General features: G+C 44.4%; 1 protein-coding gene across 1 annotated transcript; it reads left to right on the forward strand.

Moving 5' to 3' along the window:
* Positions 1 to 1,044: 1,044 nt before the first annotated feature.
* On the forward strand, positions 1,045 to 16,598 carry LOC115309285 (papilin-like). Its single transcript, XM_040216574.1, has 6 exons — positions 1,045 to 1,087; positions 2,076 to 2,270; positions 4,506 to 4,685; positions 5,981 to 6,157; positions 9,470 to 9,640; positions 16,372 to 16,598. The coding sequence occupies exons 1-6, from the start codon at positions 1,045 to 1,047 to the stop codon at positions 16,596 to 16,598; spliced, it is 993 nt and encodes a 330-aa protein (XP_040072508.1).
* The last annotated feature ends 11,105 nt before the right edge of the window (positions 16,599 to 27,703 follow it).

Genomic DNA, 27,703 nt, shown 5'->3' on the forward strand with positions numbered 1-27,703 from the left:
TCCGACGACTGGAATCGAACCTAGGCCCTCCGCGCAACAGCAAAGCGCGGTAATCATTTGGCCACGCAAGCGCTCGCTCGGCGGCGCACGTGGCAATATTACTAAATCAGTAATTTTCATAAAGATTTCGAGCACATCGGAAGCGCAGTAGCGCGCTGAAATTTTTACTCGCGCAGCAGGTACAAGGGTAGAGCTCTAGTGAGGGACGGAAAAATCGCGCGGGCGCCTTGTGGCACTTCTAACTTTGTACCTGCTTCACGAGTTGTGAAGCAGGTACTTTGAGCGTGCCAGAAGCAGGTACGCTTCTGGCACGCTCAAAGTCTTTATGAAAATGAATGATTTAGTGGTTTTCGATGAGGCTCGGCAAATTTCCAGTTATAGCCATATGTCCATCTCTACAAATTCATAGGTAATTAGCCATTTTTAAATAATTAAAAGTAATTAGTAAGTATCGCGCATTTTCAGATATCCGCCATCCCGATTAATGCGGTCCCGAAATAAATTATTCATTTACTTCGAATACATTAATATTAGAAATTTTATGTCAGTCTTCGCTGAAACACCCAGTATGCAGGCATACATAATTACATTCCTATCGCATTATTGAAATATACTTTATTTCTCAAGTTTTTTAGGACGGTCGAAAATTTAATGGCAGCTCTTATTCTATATTTGAAGGAAATGCTGTAGTATGTTTTGTTCGTTTTCGGTGTTGCTTCTTTGCATTCAGAAAATAATTATAGTGCGTGCATCAGTGGAAATAATTTAAATGATGTTGAAAAACTTAAAACGAAGAATAATGTAAAATATTCATGAAAAAAATCCGGAACACGAAAATCGTGTTACGTAAGCAGCCGCTGCAAAGTGCTGAAAGCGTATATTTCCTATTTCCGTTGACATGTGGTTGGAACGTTAATTTTTCGGTATTTGCCTTCGTACGTCGTGATATGCGTCATATACAGGAAATGCACATTCCATAGACGCTGTCATTTTTCAAACATTACATAAAGGCTCTACTTCTGACGATCCTGCAGACGTTGCAATATGCTGCTCAAGATCACACTGGTCCTCGCTCTTGCTGCGAAAGGTAAACCAAATTTATGACATCAAGGCTTGTAGTCATTGCAGAAGATATAAGCTTTATATAGCGTTTATTAATGCGCTTCTCAAGCGTAAACTGTTAACAATAACTACAGCCCCCCATATTCCGCATTAAAAACAAAAGGTCTATACGCATAAAAGTAGATGCTGCATTTTTAAGGGCTTTTAATATGAGCGTTTTCGCTTGAGTTTCGCAGTTTGCCCAACAACACGCGTTGCTGCAGTTCGAAGCCCGTAGGTACATCGAATGACTTATTTCATATGTTGCACTGAAGACAGATGTAGATAGATGGAGCCTTTTATTAAATACAACGTCCTGTACTTTCGCTGTTCGTGAAGTATAGTTGGATAACCTCATATTTAAAATACCATAAAAGATAAGGGTAAAGAAAAAGCTTTCATTATGCCATTAGTATGCACAACCCTACATGGCTAAAGACCAGCTGTCAGAGACACTTTTTTTGTTGAAAAATATGTCATGACTTTGAGGATCGTTGTTATTGATAATGTTGATGTCAGACGGGATCCATCTAAAAGATGAACCCCAGATTGTATACCGCTTCTAATGCGAGCTTTTCTATACTGGGAGGAGTCAGCCGTCTGCATTGCAGCATGGCGCTGCAATGAGAGGCGGCCAGAAGTGGTCGAAACTAGAAAACAATATACCGCTGCTCCCACGGGTGTAAAATCCTGCCACTGCCAGTTGTTCACACATGCAACAAAAACGAAACATTATGCAATTACATTCTCCAACCCCAGACTCGCAGAACTAAAATTAACGGACACACACACACACACACACCGTCTTGAGGTGTGTTGTGTGTACGTCCGTTGTTATATTTCTTTGCCTTGACATGGGTTGTAGTATGGAAGTGATTCATCAGCTTGGCTGCGCTTTTTTATGATTTTTAAGCTTTATGAAAGCCTCAAAACTGCGAACTTACATTTAGTACAAAATGCTTCACTCGTTTCAGGTTCCTCCGATTGCCCACGTTGGCGTAACACAAGCGTGTGTTTACTCAAACCTGAGATGAAAGTCGGAATGCCCGCCGTTGGATGGTTCTATGAAGTCAGTGCCGGAAAATGCTCCCCAACTGTGTATAGAGGGCCTGGAAGTCCTGACGAAAATAGATTCTCATCCCAATCTGAGTGTAATGAAGTGTGCAGACGTGAGTCTAATGAAATATACAATATATGTGAATCCACACTTGTGTTCTTTATATGTTTCCGCCAGTAATACCTCCTAGAAGACAAGAGCCGGTACTTGTCTTCTCTTCTGCTTGTCATCTCCGCTCCATGTCTTTGATGTGTTCTTGTCTTCTCAGCTCCCTTTCTTTCTTGTCTTCCTTTTTGTCTTCTCCCCCCCCCCCCCCCCCCCACACACACTCATCTCCTTTAAACTTCATCACTATTAAGTCAACGCAGAGCCGCCTAACTATCGTCGGGGCAGGGCGCCTTGCAGCGTCTCACTGCGAACGTGACGCTCACACGCGGCGACGCCAAGACAAGCGACCGCTCTGTGTCTGGTTCATGCAATCCGTAGCTTTTTTTCTTTTATAGTGCGGCGTAGTCTAGTTGAGCTTCAGCACGTTTGCCGCTTGGGGAGGGGCAAGGATTCACCAATGATGAAGCAATGCGCAGGCCCTGTCTTCTAGGTGCTATGGGCCTGTACCGCGGGCTTGCCGCAAGACATGTCGGTTTCCGGTTGTTTTCTAAACATTCTTTTATTTTTATTTTTTTATTTCGTTGCTTAAGGTTACATTTGCTTTACACAGGCGGCAGCGGTGGTTTACGAGTCACATGTTTCTGACCCTCTGACTTTCAAAGACCCCCAACCAAACAGCGTGTTCAATGCTTTAAAAAAAAAGTAAACTCGCTAAAACATTTAATACCAATTACACGACAAGACCTGAGACAGTCCTGTTCTAGCCTCACCATAACATGATGTCGTATTGTTAACGACGCCTACCGATCGCTCCGAGAACATCCGAAGATTGCTTAAATACGTTTTCCGGAGTGCGCTCCAACATAAAGACACATACCCTTCTGTGTCACTCTGCCGCGTGACTTCCCGTCACGTGACCTTATGACTTCACGCAGTGACACTGTGCTCCACGATCTGACGTCATGCCGCGTGGTCACGACATGACATGATGTCAGATTACTTGACATCGGAGTGTGATGTCGTAGTGTCGCGTGACATCAATGTTTTTTAGCTCAGCAGTTAAACTCCCAGATTGACGAACCGACATTAATATTTATAGGAAAAGTTGGCTCAGTTCAAAGCATACCATACTTCGTTATTGAAAGTGCACCGGGGCAATGAACGTGACAATTATATAATCATCGTCGCAGCACAAATATGAACTCTGAACGCTGCAAAATAAAAGTGAGCGTTAGAGATTTCGAACATGACACCGATATATGCTCTTGCTACGAACCTTTGCCACTGGTACGATGCTCATTCCGAGCGAAACAGACACAGAGGGGGATTAAATCCCGGCGTTCTGCAGCGAGAGCACAGAATGCTTTTCTTTTCGAAATACCTTACATTGGCACTCTCGGCCACACATTTTTTTTTCCGTGCAAATATTATCAGGTAGACGTAAGCATAGGGTATATTGATGCGAAGACAATGAGCTGAAAGGAACAACAGACAGACACCAGAGAAAAAAGGTATATGTGTCAAAGCTTTAAAAGAGCGCCATACTAAGGGCTTTTAAAAGTGCTTCATGGTTGCCAACTATGTCATCCTTATAATTGTTAACGTTGTTTTTTTTTGTGGGAAAGGAGGGGGAAGCGGCTTTGGACACTTTTATAAAAAAGGTGTTCCAACAGTTTAAAAAATGTTCATTGTCTTCGTGTGTTTTACACTCCAATATGCATTCGGTATTTTCATCAACAATGATGTGTTTGTTGGCAACGTTTAACTGCGTAGTTTTAGAGACGCAAGAACCTTAGGCGTGAGGCGTCTGGTGCAATTTAATATTTTACACAGTACTCGGTTAAATAATTGTAAATATATCGGGCTATAATTTGAGCTCCACAAGATGATGAGAAATATAATGCTTATGCTTAATATCATTACTAAGGTCACAAATATAATTGAGGTCTTAATAATACCGCATCTATATATATATGAACGAAAAATGAAGGATTTTGCTTCAGAAAATATTACATCTTTGATATAAAAATACCTTAAGGGGTACAGCGTTTTACATCAGATGCATCTGGTTTTGTCACCAAGATTTTGGACACCAGGTAAGTTCATGCCACTGCTATCACTCCTATTTGTGTAGCTACATCTCATTTTATATCATATTATTTTGTTACTTAAACAAGAAATCAACTGATCATGTATATTTTTTCTATTTAGTTAAATTGAATATGTTTTGCTATCCTAGGAGACGTACCAGGTTTTTGCTTTGAAAATCCTCCAAACAACCCCGGGAAAGGTGCACGCTCTCAAAAGTGGACTTACAGATCTTACAACGGGCAGTGTGTCCAAATACAATGGAATGGCGCTATTCAGTCTTGCGAGAACATATTCGACTCGTCTCAGGAATGCGAACGAATGTGTAAAAGTAAGTGGAGCACTGTACACCCACAATAGCTGCCGGGGAAATAAAATTATTGTAGCGTTTGCAGCTTAGGTATGGGATGTAGATTGTGTTTCATAGTTTATTTTGACTCATATATATGAATTACAAGCGACGTTCGGTTTAATAAATAGGCAGACACTCAAATCATCTACTGCTCGTTGCATTACCTGTGGCCATCAGTAAACCCAGATGGTGGATGTCAGCCTATGGGACAATGTACACATAGAAAGATCGACGCGTATCTGCAATAAATCATGTAAGAGAGCGTCGCGTTTGCAAATACTTATAATATAAAAGTAATCATTTTCATAATATGCAGAATGCTTAAGCATGTCCAACTTTAAGAGAATAAGATAAAGTTGAACTAAAATTTCTAATGACGCACTTCAGGCACATATACATAAACAAGCGTTGTTTATTCGCGACTGCAACCCTGAGCATGCTCCCTCCATTTCTCTGTTTCACTTATTAACCGCCAGGTTGCGGAAGTTCTTGCTGCACACTTGGAGAGGCGGTAGCTCCCCGCGTATATACACCACGTCCTTTTCGCTGGGTGGCGTTGCCTCCCCTAGAGTTCCGAATATTCTAAAGTAGTTTGAACCAATGTCAAACCACTCTTTTGATTTTCTCTGCTAATTTTAGAGATATCACGGCACTGTCTCGAGGACGAAAATCGCTAAAGGGCATTTGTCTGGAAGCTCGAATGAACGACGTTGTTGTATAGTTCAATGCTCGCAGAAGTGTCTGCAAGCAATGCCAGAAACACAAAGATCATCAGACGTAGCAACCACGCTGCGGGTGCCTCCCACAAAGAAAGAATGCGAAATGAAGGATGGACGGATCACGATGTCAGATATTCCAACAACTGTATACACAAAGAGCATTCAATTGAGGAATGTCTACTATCATAAATATGGCTTAAAAACTGGTGTTTTTTATTTTTGTTTCAATTTCTAATTCAATATCTTCTATCTAAAAAAAACAAAAAAACTGGTGATGCCTCTAACAGAAAAAAAAACTTAAAGGGTTAAAAAATGTCATGAATCACGTTTGGTTATCAAGTATATAGCGGTATTCGAGAATCGTATTGGTATAATTATCTGCTTAGGTTATATTTTTAACTAAAACATTTTGAGTATTTACAGATTTCTTAATCATTCTTGCTTGTTTTATATGCTTGAAATCAACTGTAAACAAACTTACTCCTCTCACTCCTCTCCCGACACTCACAACTAAATGACCATTTTGTTTAGGGTGCTGATAAAACTTCTATTAAGTTCCAGATTACGGAGTTTGCGCAAAGGGGATTAAGAGCGGGTGTATACCTACAGACGCCAAGTGGTATTGGTTCAATTATAAAACACTTACATGTCAAGAAATGAACAAAACCGAGTGCCCAGACGGGGAAGGAAATACCTTTCGAACGTTCTATGAATGTAACCGGCGATGTGGAAGTAAGTTTATACAGTTAGTTTTTTTTCTAGAAGGGTCGTATTCATCAGAGATGGAAACAATGTGATTAATTTCAAATCGTCGTGAAATAGCGTCATTATTCTGCCACCATATTTTGCCTCTCCATTTGATAATAAACGCAAGACATAGAAATACCCAGTTTCTCGTGAATAATAAGCGACCTTGTTGAACGTATAAAAAAAGTATTATGGGTCAAACAATTTCGTATAAATGGTGCGGCTTTGGGGTAATCCACCCAGAATTAGTATCTATTTGACAAAGTTTATCATCTGTAACGGAAAGTTTAGCTGGCTATTTAGGCAGACTAAATCCCCAATGTATGAACGCATGCACAAACAATTACCTTTAACCCTTTCTTTGGCTCCAGCTACCTAACTGTGCGATATTTGCCATCACTAAAATATTGACCTACAACGGTTAGTCAAACGATCTTTGTTGTTCCGTTGTTCTGTGTTGGACTAAAAATTGGCAAATGAAGTTAAATTTTTTGAAAACAGCCGTCATGACAGTGTCCTGTAAAAAAAAGCCAGTTCAATTCAGTTACCTACTAGAAGGACAACCAGTAAAGCGGATCCAGGAGCACAAGTATTTAGGACTTCTTTTTAACAGTAAACTGAACTGGAACCAGCATTTATAATTAACGGTTAACAGAGCGAGGGGCACTTTGTTTGCGTGTCGTAGGAAATTAAAATTTGCCGATTTTGACACTAAACTTATTGCTTATAAAAGTTTTATAAGGCCGGTGCTCGAATATGCTAGTTCAGTATGGTGCCCTTTCACTCAAAATGGTATTAACAAGCTTGAAAGTATCCAAAAGTTAGCTGCTCGGTTTATTTTTAATGATTTTTGTATAGAAACATCGTCCACTGAATTAGTTATTAGAGCGAAGCTTCAACCGTTGCAAATGAGAGCGAAAATTGATAGATTAAAATTGCTGTTCAATATTCTTAATGGCACTCTTCATGTTCAAAGCTCTAGCTATATACAACCATTATCGACCGGGTCCTCACATCTAAAGCACATGAGAGCGTTAAAACAATACAGGTTCAAAAACGACTGTTTTAGATATTCTTTTTTCCCTCGGGCGATTCAAGAATGGAACGAGTTACCAAATGATGTCCTCGTCAACACAACTGTTGCTAATTTTGTATCTGCTCTTGAATTTATACTTAATTGAGTTTTCATTTATAAATCTGCATCTTGTTTAGATGTTTTGTACCCGCCCCCCCCCCCCCCCCCCCTCTTACCATGGCTCCTTGAGTGCAGCCAGTAGTATTCCTAAATAATAAAAACAGAAAAGGCTCGAGGTCATGTGATACAAACAAATTTGAATTATACGAATATTTCTTTTGTTTGCTCTAAGTATCACGGGAATTCAGTTTTACAAGTTTGTAATTTATTTCATACAAGGGATAAAATGAGTGCAGCGAGTTAATTTTTGATTGAACTTAAAAACGTCCACCTGGCAGCTGTGGTAAAGCTGGAATGACCGCCATTCTTGCAACATAGATTACTTCTCAAGATAAACTGCCTTCCCATAAAATACACTAATGTGGTTATTGACATCCTCGTTCTGTAGTCATAACTCAAATTACGAGCTCTAAGCGTCCTAAAAAAAACAGAATATACATTAGTGTGCGGCCGATTTGCGCATTAAAAGAGTGGTCACAGTCCCCGTCGGTGCAGTACGACCAATGGCGCTATCGAACTACCGACCCTTTCTAAATGTGGTCGAACGACGGCCGGCGCCTATCAGCCTATCAGAGCGATGCGTTCCAGCGTCGACAAGAAGGACTGGCCGGCCATTCGTCCACGCGGGAACCCTTCGCCTGTGCAGTGTACCGCCAAGTGGGAGCTGGCCGTTCCTGTTAAAGGAACAGCTAGCTCCCACTTGGCGTTACACTGGAGGGACTCTGCCTGTACACCGTTACTTGACAAGGCCATTGTTTTGTATCAATACAAAGACCAAAAAGCTCGAGAGATTGTTGAAGCTCATAGAATAAAGAAGGAGGGGCCAGCCTGCGTAAGTCAGGCTTCCTTGAATTTGGTGGACAGTGAGGTCGAATTTTTAGAACGGGGATGACGCATATCGAATTGTGTAACAGAAAGTACCCAATTTTCTGAGGTGTATGCGCATTTCCGTCGTGATTGAAGAGTCGTGTTGCTGTATGTTTTCTTCGTGGTTTTCTGATAATAAACCTCTCAGCTGTTAGTCAGCGCTCGTCCTGTCCAGTTCCTTCCTCTGTCCCTTTAAAATTCGCGTTGTTCCATTATGATTAAGTTGTGGCATTAAGCCCTTAGTAGCACTGCGCAACATCAGAGTTCAGTGAGTGATTTAGGTCATTATTGTCAATCTCCGCTCTTCCATCTCTGTTGGTGGTCTTGCATGTTGGAACCGTTTAACAGTAAGCAATAGCCAGTTCAAATTGACGCTCCAAGACTTAAGCAATTACCGTGTAAAGAAAATGGCATTGAACTTGTTACTATTTCGCACTACTTTAACGAATATTGGATGAAGTCTAATATTTAAGCGTCGTTCAAACTATTACACTACTTTAACGAATATTGTATGAAGTATAATATTTAAGCGCCGTTCACACTCTTGCAACCGAGTAAAGGTCCATTCACAATTTTGCGACCGAATAAGACCTAGAGAGACCACACCGGTTTTTAAGCCTCTTGCGATTTCTTAGGACCAACTCCGCTGCAGCACATCCGGTCATAAGACGTCGCAAGGGGCTTAAAAACCGGTCTGGTCTTTCTCGGTCGTACTCAGTCGCATATATGTGAACGGCACTTGAGACCGAGAGAGACCAGACCGGTTTTTAAGGCTCTTGCGGCGTCTTAGGACAGGATGCGCTGCAGCGGAGCTGGTCCTAAGACGTTGCAAGATGCTTAAAAACCGATCTGGTCTGTCTCGGTCTTACTCGATTGCAAGAGTGTGAACGGCACCTTACGATGAACAATGAAAACTATTATATGAAACTATGCGGCCCAGAATGCGGTGCCACCATTTACATGACTCAGGAGCAGTATTGTGACCGGCAGGCTTGACCAGATATAAATATGTTTAAATAAAAATCCCAGGCGAAATCCGCAGAATTCAAAGGCACAGTTATGTACCTGTCTTTTTTTTTTTTTTGTCTTTTCAACTTCTTTATTATCGTCCGCAACTAATCGAGCTTTGTGGTTTACTCTTATTTGTTGGTTTTGTTAAAATCCGCTCTGTGTTAATAATATGTGAAAACTCTGAAACATTGCGTTATCTTGCTCAATGGCTTAAAAATATACAGGGTTTGTACAAGACAAGTGCGGAATGCCAATACAAAATATAAGTTCCTGCATATATCTGGCATATCAGTATGGGTACAATACCCTTACCAAAAGGTGTGAACAGTTTAAGGGATGCGACGATGGCGGAAACAGCTTTGATACACACAAGCAGTGTTGGGAGACTTGCGCAAGTAAGTAACTATGTCTATTTTGAGATTGCAAAAATGAAATGCGAGGCTAGACGATCCAGGATATAAGTACAGCTTATACATATAGATGACTTCTTTTAGAGCGCAGCTCTTAGGTGCCCGTTTCCGGCTTGAGTGGCGTCGCCGTCGGCGTAACCGCGCGGTGCACTATGGAAAATGTTCCACAATGCAAGGCGCGGGACTCGTGACGTCACATGTGACGTCACGAGGGACGTTACGAGGGTACTGCGCGGTGCATTATGGGACATTTCCCTTGATGCAACGTGGGAGGAGGAGGAAGGAGGAGAGGGAGGAGGACGAGGGGAGGGGAGGAGGAGGAAAGAGGAGGAGGGGGAGGGAAGAGGGAGGAGAGCAGAGAGGAGGTTGAAAGATGATGGCGAGGAGGAGGAGGGGTATACCCTCCTCTCAGTACCCTTCCCTCCTCCTCCTCCTCAAGAGCTGCGCTCTCATTCGGCGTTACAGGGAGATTAAACGTCTTTCTTTTTTTTTTAATACATTGCTTTGAGATATAATGAAGACGCCATTATTTTATGAACACCATTAGATGTCGGTACTGATGGTCGGCTGACGTAGCAGCAATAGCAATACACTGGCGCGTGCCCGTCTGTGTGCGTGTACACACGTCGATCCCGGTTTTATCATTTCCAAGTGCGTCTTCAGAAAGCACCTGTGCGTAGAAGGTTTTATCTGCTTAAATAATATTTTTAGTTGGACGGGGTTCGATGAAGAATTATTTCTGGTACCTTCGATATGCTTAGAGTTGCCCGAGAGTGTAAAGTTCCGATTTATTTTATACATATATTGAATACTGTCAATTTAATGTTCGTATTCTGCTATTGCATGTTAAGAGCGCCTGTTATTCCTTTGAGATACTACATGTCCCACAAATTCCAAAGCACTGACATAACCTGAATACTTCTTAACGAACTCCCATTAAATCTGCAAATTAATCTGGACGCTTTACATTAAAATTAAAATATGGAATCAATCAATATGCTTATTATAGTGCCCAGAAACAACCTTGGGGTCGTGGTACTTGCACACTGGATGGAAATGAAGACATAAAACACACAAATACAGAAGAGCAATGCACTGTACAGTAACTGCATATAATCATACCCGACATATACTGAGCCGAATGATAACAAAATGGAATCTCTAGTTCTTGTTTACAATTATGATAAATTACAGTAACATAAAAACAAGTTCGAGAGGCACTCGAAACGAATAATATACGAAGCAGTAGCACAAGCACACAGCCAACACTGTCTTTGCTCTCCGAAATCAATATTAAAGTGAACCACGTTCATAATTCACACGCCGGACAGGTGTTCAATAGATTTTACAAATGCCCTGTAGCACGAGTTAAAAATAACGAGTTTCTCCGAGTACTGGTTATAACACTTATATCGGTTGATTCTGATTCGAAGAGTGAGTGGGTGTCGTCGTTATAATAATAACGGATAACTTTAGCAGAAAACAAAATTGTATTAACACTGACAAAATAAACGTAACTATTTTTGCACTTGAAGATTCTCAGTCAGTTCATGGCGTTCGTCTCGTCCGATCCGTCCGGTTCGATCCGACTGCTCGCCTTCCGCTGGCGTCCAGCTCGTTTCGTTCACTGTCCGGCGTTCATCTGGCGTTCCGTTCGCTGTCACTCTGGCGTTGCGCTCGTTCTGTTAGCGATCAGCCTGGTGTTCCCCCCGTTCACCATCACTGTCCAGTCCTCGATCTTCCTTCTCTCTTGCTTTTCGCGTCGCTAGAGTGTACTAGAAGGAACGAGTTAGACGAGCTATAGGCTCCGCTCATGCTTTCAGTTGCACCTCAAAATGTGGAAAACGATCAGGTGGAACCGCGGTGGAAGATTGTAGGTGGAACCAAACCACTTCGATTGCAGCGCCACCTTCGCTGCGATCAAGTAACGACACAAATCAAGGTCATATGGGCAATAAGCCCCTTGTGGGCTATATTATACTTTTTATGATTTTGACGTCCGAGGTAACGTCAAAGCAGCACAACACGACGACGCCACAAAGTCGTCGTCGACGACGTTGGGCGACGCCAAGATGCTGTCGTAAGGCCGTCGTGGCATCGCGTCGCGTCGAGGACGACGCCATTTGGCGACATCAAGTCGCCGTTGTGACGCGGTCGTGACATCGCGTCGCGTTGAGGACGACGCCGTTACGCATCATCAAGTCGCCGTTGTAACGCGGTCATGACGTTGCGCGCTACATCGAGGACGACGTGGACGTGGCCGTCGATACCGACGTTGACGTCGACGCTCCACGCAATGTCAAACATCGCTATGACGTCTCGTTAACGCTGTCCTAACGTCATCGTGAACGTCAACGTCACGACAAAGCCTTGACGGCGTGTAACGTCGTCAACGATGACGTGGATGTCGTGAAGCTGACGGGACGTCTTCGTGACGTCGAGTTGCGTTATGTCGACAACGACGTCAATGAACTGACACCAAGCGTCCTTCTGGCGTTGCATTGACAAGGACGCCATCATCTTGACGTCCCGTGACGCTGTCGTCGTCGTCATCAGATTCAACGTTGACATTTTCGTCGTTGTCAACGCAGTATGACGTCAGAACGCAGTCTCGATGTCGTGTAACGCAGGTTCTCAACGTCGATGACGACGCTGACGTCAAGGCGTCGTCGTGATGGCGCATGCGTTGTGACAAGTCAGGTCGCGGTAGAGTTATGTATTGATGTGACGCCTGACGTCTAGGTTGCATAAAATATACTCCTGCGTTCTATCGCCTCTATGACCTTGACCAGTGTGCCGGCCGAGCTTGGCGTTGGAAGGAAACGCGTTTTGTATAAAAAGCGGCTAATGCGAACCACTCGTTCCTTCTAATACACTCTAGCGTCGCCGAGATTTCTTTTTCTCGTCTTCTTTCTTTTTGAACACAGTCACGCGCTCTCAGTCAAAAGCTGAACAGGTTTCACTCGCGAAGGCCGATATCGCAGGTGTCACGGTTGAAGTGTAAATTAGTGTTGTTTTTAGTTACTTTGCCCACTGTGTGTAGTTAGCTTATTTTGCAACAAAAGTTGTTGCAAAATAAGCTAACTACATAGTCAGTCTAATAAATGGGCTTAAAAAACTAAAAGTTTTGGAAATAGAAAAGGATGATTGATTCCGAGTAGACACACGTGGAACCCTAGGGCACACTTCAGACAAGAGGCTTGGTGAATTAATCGAACCATGCAACGTTTTAAACAAAAACAATAGTTCCGACTTCTGACGGTACCGGTGCAGGCTTAACAAGTCAACACGCTCTAACGTTGCGTCGGAAGTTGAACAATGAACATCCTTCATAAGGTAGCGATGTTTAAAAATGGAAATAAACCTTTCCCGAACTCGTTCGATTTGGAATGAGTTAGTTTTAGAGATTCCGTTTCAGACAACTGAGGCATATTCTAACTGGGGCACGCATAACGAGCGGTATAACGTGAGCAACGCAAAAGCTTAGATGCTTGAAGTCCTTCGTTGAGCGAAAGGAAACAGCCCGCGTGCGCACAGACGAGTTAACGAGCCTATGGTACGGGACTAGAGAATTGCAGGGTTTTAGCACGGTTTAAGAGTAGATTTTTTATTGGCTGAGCACCACCTAAAGAAAGAAAATGCATCTTCCTGAAGCCTAACGCAGTCATTTAAAGTAACTATTTCTTTGTAAGTTTTAATGTCATCAGCGTATTGCAGGAACGAATAGTGTAAAATAGCATCAGAGACGTCATTTATAAAACTTGCGAACAGCAGTGGACCTAGGACAGATCCCTGAGGAACGCCAGAACTTGCCCTGTACAATGAAGAGTTCATAATGTTGACTCGAACGTACGCTCTCCTGTTTGACAAATAGCTTTGAAACCAGTCGTATACTGTGCCACAATCCCCGTAGGCGGAAAGATTTGATAATAGGATCATATGATTTACAGCGTCTATTGCCTTGCTTAGGTCAAAGGAGACCCCGTCTAGCTGGCCTCTGTTGAAGGCTACCTGGGATGCGGTAGACATAAAACTTACAAAATTTGTAGTCGCTAATCTGCGGTCATAAACCCATGCTAATTAGAGAGGGGTTAAGTTTCTAAATTGGAAAGACAAAAATTGATGAATGACTGTTTAAAAGAGTTTGGAAAAGAAAGAGAGTACGGAAATCGCTCTATACTACAGAACATCCCCTTTCTTTCCCGACTTCAGAACCGGAACGACCACGGCAATTTTCCACCTTTCGAAGGATACTCCTGTCCTTAATTAGGTGTTAAATATTGCACATAGTGTAGGTGTGACTATTTCATGAAATGTTTTGACAATTGCAGGTGGTATTCCATCGTGTCCCGCAGACAGCGCAACTTTCAGTTTTTTAATACCTTGCTCTACACATTCCTCGTCGACATTAATGTAACTTTGTAGGTCACCGAATTAATTTAAGTGAGCCAACGTGACGTAGGAGCATACGGTACTGTCTTTGTAGGCTTAACTAAAATGATCTGCAAACAGCTCAGGCACGCACTCCGCAACTTTTTTATGGTTATCCAAAAATATTTTCGATACAATATTCTTCCCGGAACGTGATCTAGAGTACCTCCAAAGTTTTTACGGTTTTTGACAAGGTCAGGTTTCACTGAGGCACGATACGCCAAGCGGTCATGGTTTAGCACTATCATACATTTCTTCCTGCAACTCTTGAATTCTACCTCCCACGTTGGGAGACCACCTTTCTTGAACTTTCTGTGCAAGAAGTCTTTCCTTTTAGTAGAATTCTTAGTTCACTAGAAAAACATTTAGGAAAGCAAGGTTTCTTTAAAGACCTTAAAGGGATGAATCTGTTGATGGCCTTTCGAATTAATCTCGTAAAGAGAGGTACCTGTTAATATGCATCAGAGGATTCTAAACCCGGAAAACAATCAACACTCGAGAGGTGGGAGAGCATCGTCTCCTGATGAACAATTGTATAAGATGCGTGGTAGAGAAGCCTCAATAGGAGCGCAAACCGAGGAATCATCATAAGAAAGCACCAAGTCAAGGGCTGGATGATACTTAACCAAAGGAACCATTGAGACTTTACCTCGAGCTACACGCACGCAATCCATGTTTGAGAGACACAAATCTAAAGCATTACCTTGGTGGTTAAGAATAACGTTGTGCTGTGCAAGATCTATAAAAGAAACAAAGTTTAGGATGTCATTGTCTTTCTGCTTGCCATGAAATTTGTCAGTCGAAACATTAAACTGGGTCCAGTTGGTGCCTGGAGCTTTCAAATCACCTAAGATTAAGACATGACGCCCGTGTAACTTGTTAACGATGTTCTCCATGCCATTGAGACACATGCGAAGGTCGTTGGGCGTCGTTTGCGGAGGCGGGTAAAAAAGGCCAATAAAAAGGGGTACTTTTTTGGACACTTGATTTCTACCCATAAACTCTCGGGAAATGTTTCTACATCTTCCCGTCTTTTCGAGCAGAAACGCCTGTCAACGGCCGCTAACACGCCGCCTCCAGTTGTATCACGCGTTGCCAAGTCGCGGTCACGCCGGTGCACCACAAAATAAAATAAAAAGTAATCGGAGGACCCAATGTCACAGGATAACCAAGTTTTTGTTAAACAGAATATAGAATAATTGGATAGGATAACGTTATAAAAAAGAAAACAAAAAAAACATTCGTCCCTTTGTGCATGAGCCGCGGACGTTTCGATTAACTAAACCAACGTGACTCATCACCTTTCGTCGGTCGTCGGAACGCCCTTTGAGACATGGAGAAGGGCTTGTCGAAGGGCGCCTCTGAAAGCTTTAGAGGGGCAGGATTTCGGCCACACGGCAGGGTGAGCGAGTTTCTCAAAATCCCCGGCAGCAACGGACACATGGATGGAGGCGTACGAGTCGTGCCGATTCCTCAAACGCCGGCACTCCAGTTTTTCAAGCCCGACGGAGGACAGGTGAGAGGGGATATCCTCACAGGTGGTGTCCAGCGCCAGTTTGGTGACGCAATAAGGCTCTCCGACTCACTGACGGCGAAGCGACGCTCAGCTTTGAGGTCTCGGATGCCGCAGTCAGCGCGGGGGTTCGAGCCTTCGGGCGCGTCGGACCCAAGTTCACGGCGCCGAGCAGCCGCGCGAGCCGTGCAGGAAGAAATGGGCGAGGGAAGCAGCCCTCCCTCTGGTTGTCGCCGTCGTCGTTGTCGCCCGCAAGCTGCTCGGATGTTATGTGGCGAGCCAAAGCAAAGCCATATAAATGCCAAATAAAAGTACTCTGGCAGAAACTAACGCCTTGGAGCAAAACTGTGTTGAGCCACGGTTAAAACCCTAGGATTGCACAGCTTGTGTAAAAGTAGGAGTTTTTTTTTAAGTGCTACCTAGGTTATCTCAATTAGTGCTTTGCTGAGGCGTAATATAACCTTGCGTCTATATACTCGACTTTTAAATTTGATAACTTCATACTTGTGTCTAAAGCAATTTAATCAAACAGGTGTTTTTTCAAAGAAATGCGCACAGTAGGTTTTTTTCAAACGATGTACTGGAGGAAACATTTCGTGAACTGAGATTGAAACATACTGAAACTACCGTCTCTAACATGATCCACATCACTATAAGCTAGCCTTATGCTAGTGTGTGCATTCTAGTTCATTACATGCAATTTCAGGTTTATCCGTTCAAATATTTTAGGGTTTGTTAATGAAAACGAAGCACATATTTGTTTTCCTTCCAGAAAACCCAACAAGTCCTTGTGCGCAAAAGCCCGACGTGAGTCAGTGGAAAGGAGCATTCACTCGCTATTATTATGATATTGATAAAAACGTATGTGTACGTACAAGTCAATTTTCAAAGGGCACTGTCAACGGAAAAACAAACATCTTCTATACATTCAAAGAATGTCAAAGACTTTGCATTGGTAAGTCTATAAGTTTTGCTCTTGCTACCGGCTTCAGGAGTTAGTGAGAACAATATCGATAATAGCTCTTATTAATGAAACGTTAACGCTGACACACTATGTACACTATATAGTAAGGTGATCAAAACTCACCACGTCTTACGTTTTTTAAAGATTTCAGCGACTATAGAAACTCAGACAAGGACCACCATAGGCGTCCTCCGTTACCCAGGGGTTGCTGCGAAAAGGGACTTGTTAGCATTTGTTTTTGGGTAGTGCAATCTTGAGCGTCTTAAACTGTCACACATGTAGAAGCGTGGCTCCTCTGGTTCGAAATCCCAGATCACGAGGCAAATACAAAGAAACAACAAAACTCTGAACGCAGTCCATGCGCAGGTCAAGAATAAGGCGCTAAAGGTCCACACGCACAATCGCGTTTCAACGCATTTGAGTGCGTTGCGGCGTCCATGCGGCGAGGGGTGGTTGCTTGCGGTACGACGCACGCGGTCCCGCAATGCTCAGTAGCGTGACGCATGGAGAGGAGATCGAACTATAGGGGGCGCGCTGACCCGTTTGTTGTTCCCACAACTCGGTGTTTACCCAACACAAGGCCTTTTGCACACTCCCACAGGCCTTGTGGGCATGTTCATGTCACCTTCTTCGATAGAGCGCGGAGCACGGTGTAATGCAAATATACTAGCAATAAACGAGGTGAGCTTAAGTGCCGGATCTCTCCCGAAAGCAGTCGTCGGAGTATGAGAGCCTGAACCACTTCGGCTTTTGGGCTGAACTAAGCACCGTGCATGCTGCATTGTTCATGCCGGTCGGATTGTTATAGAAGAAACCATAATCCTGCTCACAGGAAAACACGAAATCCAGCCGAACGCTGACGCCACGTTCCGTTTTGTCAGCCAAGCGCAGAGTCCCTGGATTTGTTGTCCCAATACGTGTACTTCCTAAAAAAAGTGGGTGTAAACCTTACGCCCCTTGTCACATATACGACACTCCAAAACTTCAGTTTGATGTACAGCGCGCTAACGTTGTACCGACGCTACCAAATTTCACGAGCGGTTTGATAGCCGCGTTGTACAACTCATTAAAATAGTTAATGTAAGTGTGACTGACCGCAAAAAAAAAAGTTATCGGGGTTTTCTAGACTCAGCTGCAAAACCTGTGTGCTTTCTTTTTTGTGGACTTTGATAAGTACTTTAGTTGTTTAATATGTTGCATCGCACCGTCATCAACCCTCTGGCAAAAGTTGGGGCAGTCAGTTCGACGACAGTGCGCTGTACGTCGAACTGAAGTTTTGGGGTGTCGTATTTGGGACAAGGGGTGTGACGTCTACACCCCCTTTCTTTAGAGTGTAGTTCTAAAGTTAGCCGCTTGGGGTGCCACTGTCTGCTTTCATCCCCAATAGAGACTCACTCAAATTTCCAATACTTTGCGGTGCGTTCGGCCAATCAGAGACGGAGGAAGCAGCGGAGAGTCACGTGTTCGCTCGCGTCACTAGTGATGCGTATCCGGCGCACCGCTCGCGGTACCTGCAAGTTCCTTTTAGGGTGCGGTGGGAAATGCTCGAGCAAGTTTTAAGCAAAAGCATTAACTATTCCATCGAGCAAACCGGCGCTATCAGATTTTGAAGTTGCGCCAAACGGCACATGAATTCTCCTGAACCATGGAGCGAAGCCTGTAGTCTGTAGCAGCCACCTCATTGGCTGGAGCGCGGCGTAGTTCCAAGGAACACCATCTCACTGAGAAACCCACTCCAGGCGCAGCGTCCCGGCCGCCTGTAAGAGGGAGCGGCTGGCTGCACAGCCAGCAGTGCCCGGCCGGGTAGACTCCTGAGAAGCTGCACGGCCGAGCTCAGCGCGGCGCGCGGAGCGCGGCTTGTAGGAATACGCTACGTATACAAACGCTTTTGCATTCCGACAAGTTAGCAGTCCTAAATGTCGTAGTTTTTTTTTTTTTTTTTGAAGACGGCGATGGTTAAAGCCAGACAGAATTTGTGAATGCCTGGAGCTGAGCTGGTTGGTATGGCATGCTTCTGACGGTTTCTAGATGAACGCTGAAGGAAAAAAACGAAGGAGTGAAAAAAAAAAAAAAAGAGACACACTCTGCTGGACTATCATCCATATACTGAAATTCATCTTTTTCATAAACATTAATGAATATACTATTGAGTTCTCAGGGGTAACTTCAGCTTCTTTGGCATGATATTTGGTGGCTAACGTTCACATGTTCCTGACTTGGTTTCTCACATGGGGCGCTCCCAGAAGTTCCAGTTTTTCTTTCGGAAATAGCGTAATTGAGGCAGCACTCACACAGTCGTGCCCGTTCGCCTCAATAGCCAGAGACTCCAAGATTCTCCCTGCAAGCTGGTTTTTGTGTCTTCCAGCAATGTTAACGTTTGTGGAATCAGGAGCACATTGGCATGGTCGGCAATGCGCCGGAAGGTGGCGAGCTGACGCTAGTGCGCCAACGGAAGCTGCATGCTCCCTGGTGCGGTCATTAATACATCGCCCAGTTTGTCCAATGTAGGACTTGCCACATGACTACGGAATACTGTACACAACTCCTCTCTCGCAAGGGGCGTATGGTGGTTTGTGCGAGATGCCGCAGGTGGACTTCAGATTTTGGTCACTCCCACAATTCAACCTACGGCACATGGCATATCCCTTGTTGGGGCTGAGCATACGACCTGTAGGCTTTGTCGGCCGGCGATCTTTTTTAGGCGATGCGTTATCCCGTGGATGTATGGCATCATCACAAGAGGTTTGGGGGGCTTCTTTTTTGTTAGTTGTGTATTTTTTATTTTTTTTGCCACACTTGCTTGCAGAGGCTTTTGCATATTGGTATTAGGAGTGTGCTTATGTAACCAGAGTCCTGAAGCCTACAGAGCTGTATTTGAGAGTTTCGCCCGACTCTATGGGGGCAAGATTTTTGTAATACCGAGACAAAACCTTTGGTAGCCAACCCTCGTTTTATAGTTTCTGTGTGTTCTGAGTTGCTTGGAAGGAATCCTTTAGATGAGCTGGCTTCATACATCCAGCACATATGGGTAGTTTAGAACTCCAAGGAGAGATCTAGAAACCGTATGGACAGGTTTACGCGAAGGTCCTGGGTGAAAGATAATCCTGGGAAGCTGTATTTAAACTTGCGTTAGACACTATCTAAACACCTGTTACTCGGCTCGTCTGCATCGGAATTGCACAGTATAAGAAAGTAATCTACATACAGGAAAATGGCCTCAATGCGTCGATCTTTAAGATTTTCTACTCGGGATCCTTTGCAGACTCCACTTTCCTACACATAGCGTTGCTCCTGGTGTGAAACCACAGTCGCTATGACGTATATTCCTAAATGCTCCAAGAAGCTATCAAAGTTCATACCAGCTGCATTTTGGAAGCATTAGAGGCCCTGCTCCTCGATGGTTGTTCGGAGGATCATCAGGAGAGTGACATGGCAATCGAATAGTACATGTCTTGGATATCTAAGAAGAAACCCGGAAAAATTTAACATCTTTTTTCCTTAAGAAAGTAAATCACTCGGTCCGAGCTTGTTATCCTGAAGGGTCGTTTACTTTAACTTACGACAGAATCTTCGCCAAAACCTGTGACACTTGACTTTGCCATGTGTGTCTCTCCAATACGGTGGCGCGAAAAGGAACTCCGTTTTTGTGCGTTTTGTTGCCGAGAAAAAAACACACAATTCACTTGGTTGCGATCGTTTGATAATGATGATAAGGCCTCTGCATTGTTTAGATTCGAGTAATTTTAGGATGGCTTTTCTTGCTGATTGAGTTCGTTTTGGATCTACTTGTTTGAAGTTCTTCGCTATGGCTTGTGTGGATTTTTCTTTATACGACCCCGAATCCAGAACTACAAACCCTCCCTCTTTGTCTGAAAAGCATAGCCTTTAGTTTTTGCGACGCAGTTCCTGGACGGTTGAGGCAAAGGTCAACTTTGGAGTGTCCGGGTTGTGTAAGCCGGCCAGGCATTCAAGTCCCTCATAGATGACTTGCAATGATGTTTTCTGGGGTGCTTTGAATGCTCTTTCTCGTACCATTAGGAGCTTATCAATGGCGTCTTGCCTTGGTGGGAGGCAGAACTTAGGTCCTTGTTCGATCACGGGTCGGGCTGGTGGCGAATAAGATACGACCCCGATGAACTGGAGCGGCGAGCTTTTGGGTCCCGTCGTGACTCTTCGTGCTGTATGTTGTTTTCTTGTTGGGAAAAAAACACATTTTCGAAAGGTACTCCGTGGTATATCTTGAGTTTCTTCGCACCACCACCGCGCGATAGCAAGTGTTGACCACATAGTCATCACGCGCTATAGGTCTCAAACCTTGAGCGGGTGATTACTATGGGGGCAACTTTCTTTATATCGAGTCACCCAGGAACGAAGCAGTGTGGCATTGTTTCCATAGAGTGGCTACCGAGATCCGAAAAATTTAGTCGACGCTAACAATAGAACCAGCTTTTACAGTATCTGCAGTTATTTTTTTTCTGTCCTAGAATGCACGTGACATAGCAACCCATAGCTCTCGTCAGAAAGGGTTCATTCACTCAATAGAGCGTTTTCGTAGATCGTTTTCGCCGCTCCTCAAAGCTCTCCCCAGCCCACTCTGATACCCAGAACTCTACAGTCAAGAACATCGGCGCACAGGCGCAGTAGCGGCTTTTTCGTTGCTGATGGCTCAGCGGAGGGGGAAACGCGGTCTACGAAAACTCCCTATTCACTCAATAAAGGGTCTTAGTAGATCGTTCTGGCAAGCCCCGCTCCGCTATACGCTAAAGCGACGACGCTACTGCGCATGTGCGATGCTAGCGGTGCATTAGCAGAACTGCGGAAGCTAGCAGAGGCGCGCTATTTTACGTGAGTTGCGAGAAACGTGGCGCACGTAGCGCGGCGCCCTAGCGTGAGTCTCGTGAGAACAAGTCTCGGCTGGACTAGGGAGAGCCATCAACATGGCCGTCACGCCGCGACTGTCCGGTCTGTCCGCTTCGCAATCGCGGATCTGAGGGGCGGATTATATCTTCTGCTGCGAGAAGTAGCCGCGACAAAGCCGATCCAGGACTGACACTGGTAGCGATTTATGGCGGACGTGCTAAATACAGCCACGGGGGGAAAACAAGCTGCGCAATTCGTGGTACCTTGAGCACAGGGTGCGGCCTCCTGCTCGGCAGCTATTGTCGTGAGGACACAACCGACCAAGGGAGCGAGCGAGCAGGCGGATCTGAAGGACTTCTGTGGCGTTTTATTTGTGTAATGAGTGAGAAAGATGAAAGAAAAACAGACCGCAACGACACAACAAAAGAGTTACGGTCGTGGTAATTTATGTTTGAAGATTTCTTCTGATGGCTTTGGCTCTTGACTCATATCGGATTGGCTTGGACAGCTTGACAATCAGTTGTATTCAATTACAAACAAAATAATCATTTACTTAAAAAGAAAACAAGCAAAGAGTAGCACTTTATTCGATAAAATGAGAATATTATATAAAGATAACTACGTTAATAAAAAAAAAATGCAAAAAATTGCTTTAAAAACGTTTGCTTTACGCAAGCCTTAGTGTCTCAAAGAACCGCTGGTGGCGTTGTGTCGGTTTTTATAATGCTGTAACGTGTAGTGGTTTGCGAACGTTCTACTAAAACTTGAAATGCCTGTTCCGCTACGCTATAGACAGCACACTCAGCGAAGACGTTAGGCGATTGCGGATAGCGTAGCGGGAGTGACGGAACGATCTACTAAAACACTCTATTAGGGAGTTTTCTTAGATGGTTTTCGGCGTCCCGCAACGCCCTCCGCAATCCGCTACGGTACCCGGAACTCTACATACAAGACTATCGACAGGCAGCCGCAGTAGCAACTTCTTCGATGCGGAGGGCTTAGCGGAGGGGGAAACGCGGTCTACGAAAACTCCCTATTGGCTGCTTGGGGTGTTTCGGGAAGGGGGCGCCGCCGCTGCTGCAGCTGCTTATCGTCTCCGCGGTGTTTGTCTACACCGCATGCGAACGCCGCCGTTGTTGAGGGTCCTGTACGGGTGAAGTCCGGGCGAAGTCATTGCACCGGGCCGTGACCCAACGTTCCGGCCACTTGCAACGCTCGTGTTCGTCGTTCTTCGCTCAAGAATCTCTTCATAATGTCCGCACCCCCTATAAGGTCTGTCTTCAGTCCGAACAAAAGATTAAGTAAAAGGTGTAAAAATATTTTCAAAGACGCACATAAATTATAGACGTTTCAGCACAAAAAAAAAAAATTGATTTGAATATAGTTCTTTTTTAGTACGCCGCGACATGTAATGTATGACCATATACTCTCCGCCCAAAACGCAAACGTATCTTTGGCAAGATATTGTGATTTTTAAGTTATTTTACAGTTACAAGTTTATTTTTCTTAATATTATTGAAGTGCGTATAAGTTCCCTGCATCCGTGCTATTAAAAACACAGACACACACACAACGAACAAAAAAAACAAAAAAAAAAGCACGACACAGTTTAACGGCAGTGACGCGCCACTTTTCGCCTTCTTGACCTCCATATTTATCCCCATTTCTACGAATACTACTATTATAAGTGCTACAAAAAATGTCTTCATACTTATTGGTTTGGTTTGATGAAAAAATAATAAAACCAAGTACTTTAAAAGGTATCTAGATTTTGTTCTTAGAAGCCAACGGCTGCTAATATCTACTTCACAAGTATTAGACATTATGCCTACAATATTTGACTTCCGTATTGAATTATTAGAAAGGCGCAAATGACTGAATTGTCTCGTCAACTTAGCTTGAAATTGTGTGAAAAGAAACATAAACCTTTAAAGTAATAACGGCCTTTAGTTTTGTTTATAACTGAAATATCCCCAATATTTACGACGAAATGCAATTAAGGTGGTTGTAATCCTTCTTTACTGACATATTTTACTGTTATCTCATTTATAGCTGCTCACGTACCTCAAGAGGAATATTAAAATGAAGGAGCTGATGGCGCCCTGACTTCTTTGAATAAACTTCATAACCTGATAGTCTTGCTGAGGCATTCCATGAGTCGGCAATGCTTTTAACGATGCCATTTCTTTTAAAAATCTTACTCTCAAAATAAAGGACCTAGTTTTACCTCATCTCTTGTCTTTTTTTATTTTCATATTTTACGTAATTCACGCATGATTACAGAAACTCATGAGGTAAAAAGGCTTGAGTAAGATTGACTACACGCCTTGGCGCGTGTCTGTGTATTTTGTCTGGAAAGATTATTATCAAAAATCAACAATGGGAAGGAACGACGTGCGTTTCATAACCAAGGGGCCTGTGCTGAAGATGAATAAATAAAATGGCAGTATTCATAAATAATTTTTGAATATTAATTTTGCCACTTTATTTATTATTTCCTTTCTATATCACGGAATATCATAAGATTTCAAACATTTGACCTTTAAATATGAAAAGCCTCATTCATATTCATATCAGCTGTAAATTCATATGAGCTTTCTGTTGATAGTGAACTTAAATACGTAGACACCTGTAATTTAGTCACTATAAAACTTGCTTGCCTATAAGAATGTCACAATTTTCTTGCTAGGCGTACCTGATTTTCTCTATTACTAACCTCAAGAATTAGATTCAGAAGCTCGTGACCTTAACGAAGTATTTTTGCGACATTATAAGCATACCTCGTTTCACCATTAGTCACTCAGAGCGCAGTGAAAGTCACGAGCTGATGAAGTCAATCGAGCAGCGTAACAAAACACGAGTCGTTCTTTTCTCAATACTGTGACCAGGGTGTCGAACCGGAACCGAACCGAACCGAAAACAGGAACCGAACCGTTATTTTTAGCCGAACCGGAACTGAACCGAACCGAAATCTTTGCCGCCATCTTGGAACTGAACCGGAACTGAACCCCAAAAAAATATAACGGTAACCGGTTCAAAGCGGTTCAAGGAATTGTTTTTGTTAGTATCACAAAATAAATATTCGAGAATAAGAAATTGGCAGGTGCATTTCTGCATATATTGATCAAATCGTCATATTCAGAACTGCTATGTGTGAGAAATTATGGGTTCCCGTAGCGCTTTTGTTCTGGCAGTAGGATTAATCATGTGTCACGTGGTCACTTGACGTGCTTAGTGTCATGTATAATGATTGGACCGCGTCAGCGACTGGTGTGTTTACCGCGCCAAAAAAAGTGGTCCCTCAATGTTCCCTTGATGACATCATAGAAGTGTTGTGCTGTCGCCGGTCGCGATCTTGGCGGTGTCCCAGCAGCGGTGGTTGATGTGGCCGACGCCTGTTCTGCTGCAGGTCGCTCTCCAGTGCAGCAGTTCACGGTAGCTTCCATAGCCAGAAGTTGGGACGCCATGACGACCGCGACACTCGCGTTCGCTCGTGCTTTTCGCCAGCATTCCTACGACGAACCGCCAGAATCGCGTCATCCGACAGCAGAATACTCCAGCTTTTATGACGTCATTTGGTAACACTTTGGGCCTACTGTTAAGAGAGATGGAACACTAAACACACCAGTCAAAAACGCGCTCCAGGCACCCTAGTGTCAAGACATGCTGTCAAGTAATGTCACGTCACTTGGCCCAGTGACGTCATGTGACTCACTTCGTCAAATTGATTTAAATTTAGAACGTCACGAGATTTATTGGCGTTGTTGACATCGTGACGTCACATGACATCACGACTTCGCACCGCAAGTCATGTTGCACCCTAGCGTACTCGCTTGTCAGGAGCCGGAGTCGAGTGCTCGGGTTTATGACAGTCAGCATCACCAACCTCTCGCGTAATGGGTCGTGGTCAATTAAAGATGAGAATAGTAGAACCTTAACAATGTCTGAAGCTCACCCTTTACTCTAATTAGCGTCCGTTCACGCGACCGCTTGTTCTAATTGCGAGTTGAGTAGGGGGGGGGGGGGGGATCGTTTCTTTCCTTCATTTTTTCTGCGTCTCATCGGTATTACTATTTTTTCAAGTTATCATAGTCAGGGATTAGCTCTTTACGGTATTTACTGAAAGTACAAAAACTGCTGCACGACCTATTTTACGCCTATACATCATTGAGGCACCCAAACATGTTTTCGTTGTTCCTACTGCCTCAGATAGTTGTCTTCGTGAAGCATTTACGAAATGTATTATTAATTAATCCTATGTTACATAGAACTACAACTGTGTACGAGAGGGATATCGGAAAAGAAAGATTCTAGTGGCCTCGGAGGGACATTTTCCCCCAAGCTTCGACCATCTCCGTAGTTTGTTTATTTTTGGGTGCAAAATAAAAGCGATGGAAAATTATCCTAACAAGCCGAATTAACACCCACAAACGGAGTAGGGAGTCCCTCAGTAAGAAAAAGTAGTCTCTAAAGAAGCAACGAAAAAAGTAAGAAAAAAAGTAAGAGGGGGGGGGGGAGGGTACTTTTAAGAGCGTACTGTGTTGTAACGGTTTCTCTGCTCCGAATTTTCGGCATAGACAAGAAAGCGTGGCCCCGGAAACAAGCATCTTTGCAAAAGATACTCTAACCAGAAACCGCGATTTCGTGGTGCCAGGTTCTCGCGCCGTTCCTCACGACGCTGCTCCAAGCAAGAATAATTTGTGTCTCTCAAAGACATGGCTTGCACTCAAAGTGAACGTTCTGCAGCGTGCATTTTGCATTACCTGTTTTAGAGCGCAGCTCTTAGGGGCCCGTTTCCGGCTTGAGCGGCGTCGCCGTCGCCGTCGCCGTCGGCGTCGCCGTCGGCGTAACCGCGCGGTGCATCATGGGAAATGTCCCATAATGCACCGCGCGAGCCCCCCCACCGGGGTCACGTGACCTCGTGGGGGGTCACGTGACCCCCCCCGAGGTCACGTGACTCCCCTGAGGTCACGTGACCCCCTCCTCAAGGTCACGTGACCCCCGCCGATGTCGCGTGACCCCCCGATGACGTCATCGTCACTGATGACGTCACCGGCATCCACATCGTCATCGCCATCATCACTGACGACGTCAGCAGCATCCACATCGTCGTCGTCATCATCACTGATGACGTCACCGGCAACCACATCGTCATCGTCATCATCACTGATGACGTCACCGGCATCCGCATCGTCATCGTCATCATCTCTGATGTCACCGGCATCCACATCGTCATCGTCATCATCTCTGATGTCACCGGCATCCCCATCGTCATCGTCATCATCAGTGATGACGTCACCGGCATCCACATCGTCATCGTCATCATAACTGATGACGTCACCGGCATCCACATCGTCATCGTCATCATCACTGATGACGTCACCGGCATCCGCATCGTCATCGTCATCATCACTGATGACGTCACCGGCATCCCCATCGTCATCGTCATCATCTCTGATGTCACCGGCATCCACATCGTCATCGTCATCATCACTGATGACGTCACCGGCATCCACATTGTCATCGTCATCATCACTGATGACGTCACCGGCATCCACATCGTCATCGTCATCATCACTGACGACGTCACCGGCATCCGCATCGTCATCGTCATCATCACTGATGACGTCATCAGTGACGTCACTGATGTCGTCACCGGCATCCGCATCGTCATCGTCATCATCACTGATGACGTCATTAGCGACGTCACTGATGACGTCACCGACATTCGCATCGTCATCGTCATCATCACTGGTGAAGCCATCAGTGACGTCACTAATGACGTCATCGGTACCCGCATCGTCATCGTCACGGATGACGTCATCAGTGACGTCAGTGATGACATCATCGGCATTGGGGGTCACGTGACCCCCAAGGTCACGTGACCCCCCCCCTGGTTAGTTTACCCCCCCCCCCCCGTGCCCTTCCCTCCTCCTCCTCAAGAGCTGCGCTCTAATTCGGCGTTACAGGGAGTTGTAAGCGGCTTTCATTTTTTATTTTCTGACTAAGAGCAATTGCAATAGAGCCTTCCGGAAAATCCCAAAAGATTTCGCTGCAGTGGGAATCGTGGGGCTGTTCCGATATACGCTCGGTGCCGGCTCGAACGCTTCGTATATTTTAGTAGCGACGCGGTTCATTCTCTTATAATTAGGAGCTTAGAACGCCCAAAAATAACGCGGACACAAAAAGAGCTCATCGCATTCTCCGTTTTGCTTTCCTTCTGCCTTCTCTGTGTTATTAAACCACAGAACATTAAACCAACGTCAACTTCGTCCCGACC

The sequence above is a fragment of the Ixodes scapularis genome, unplaced genomic scaffold (genome assembly GCF_016920785.2).
Source record: "Ixodes scapularis isolate PalLabHiFi unplaced genomic scaffold, ASM1692078v2 PGA_scaffold11__112_contigs__length_91849675, whole genome shotgun sequence".
NCBI classification, from domain to species: Eukaryota; Metazoa; Arthropoda; class Arachnida; order Ixodida; family Ixodidae; genus Ixodes; species Ixodes scapularis.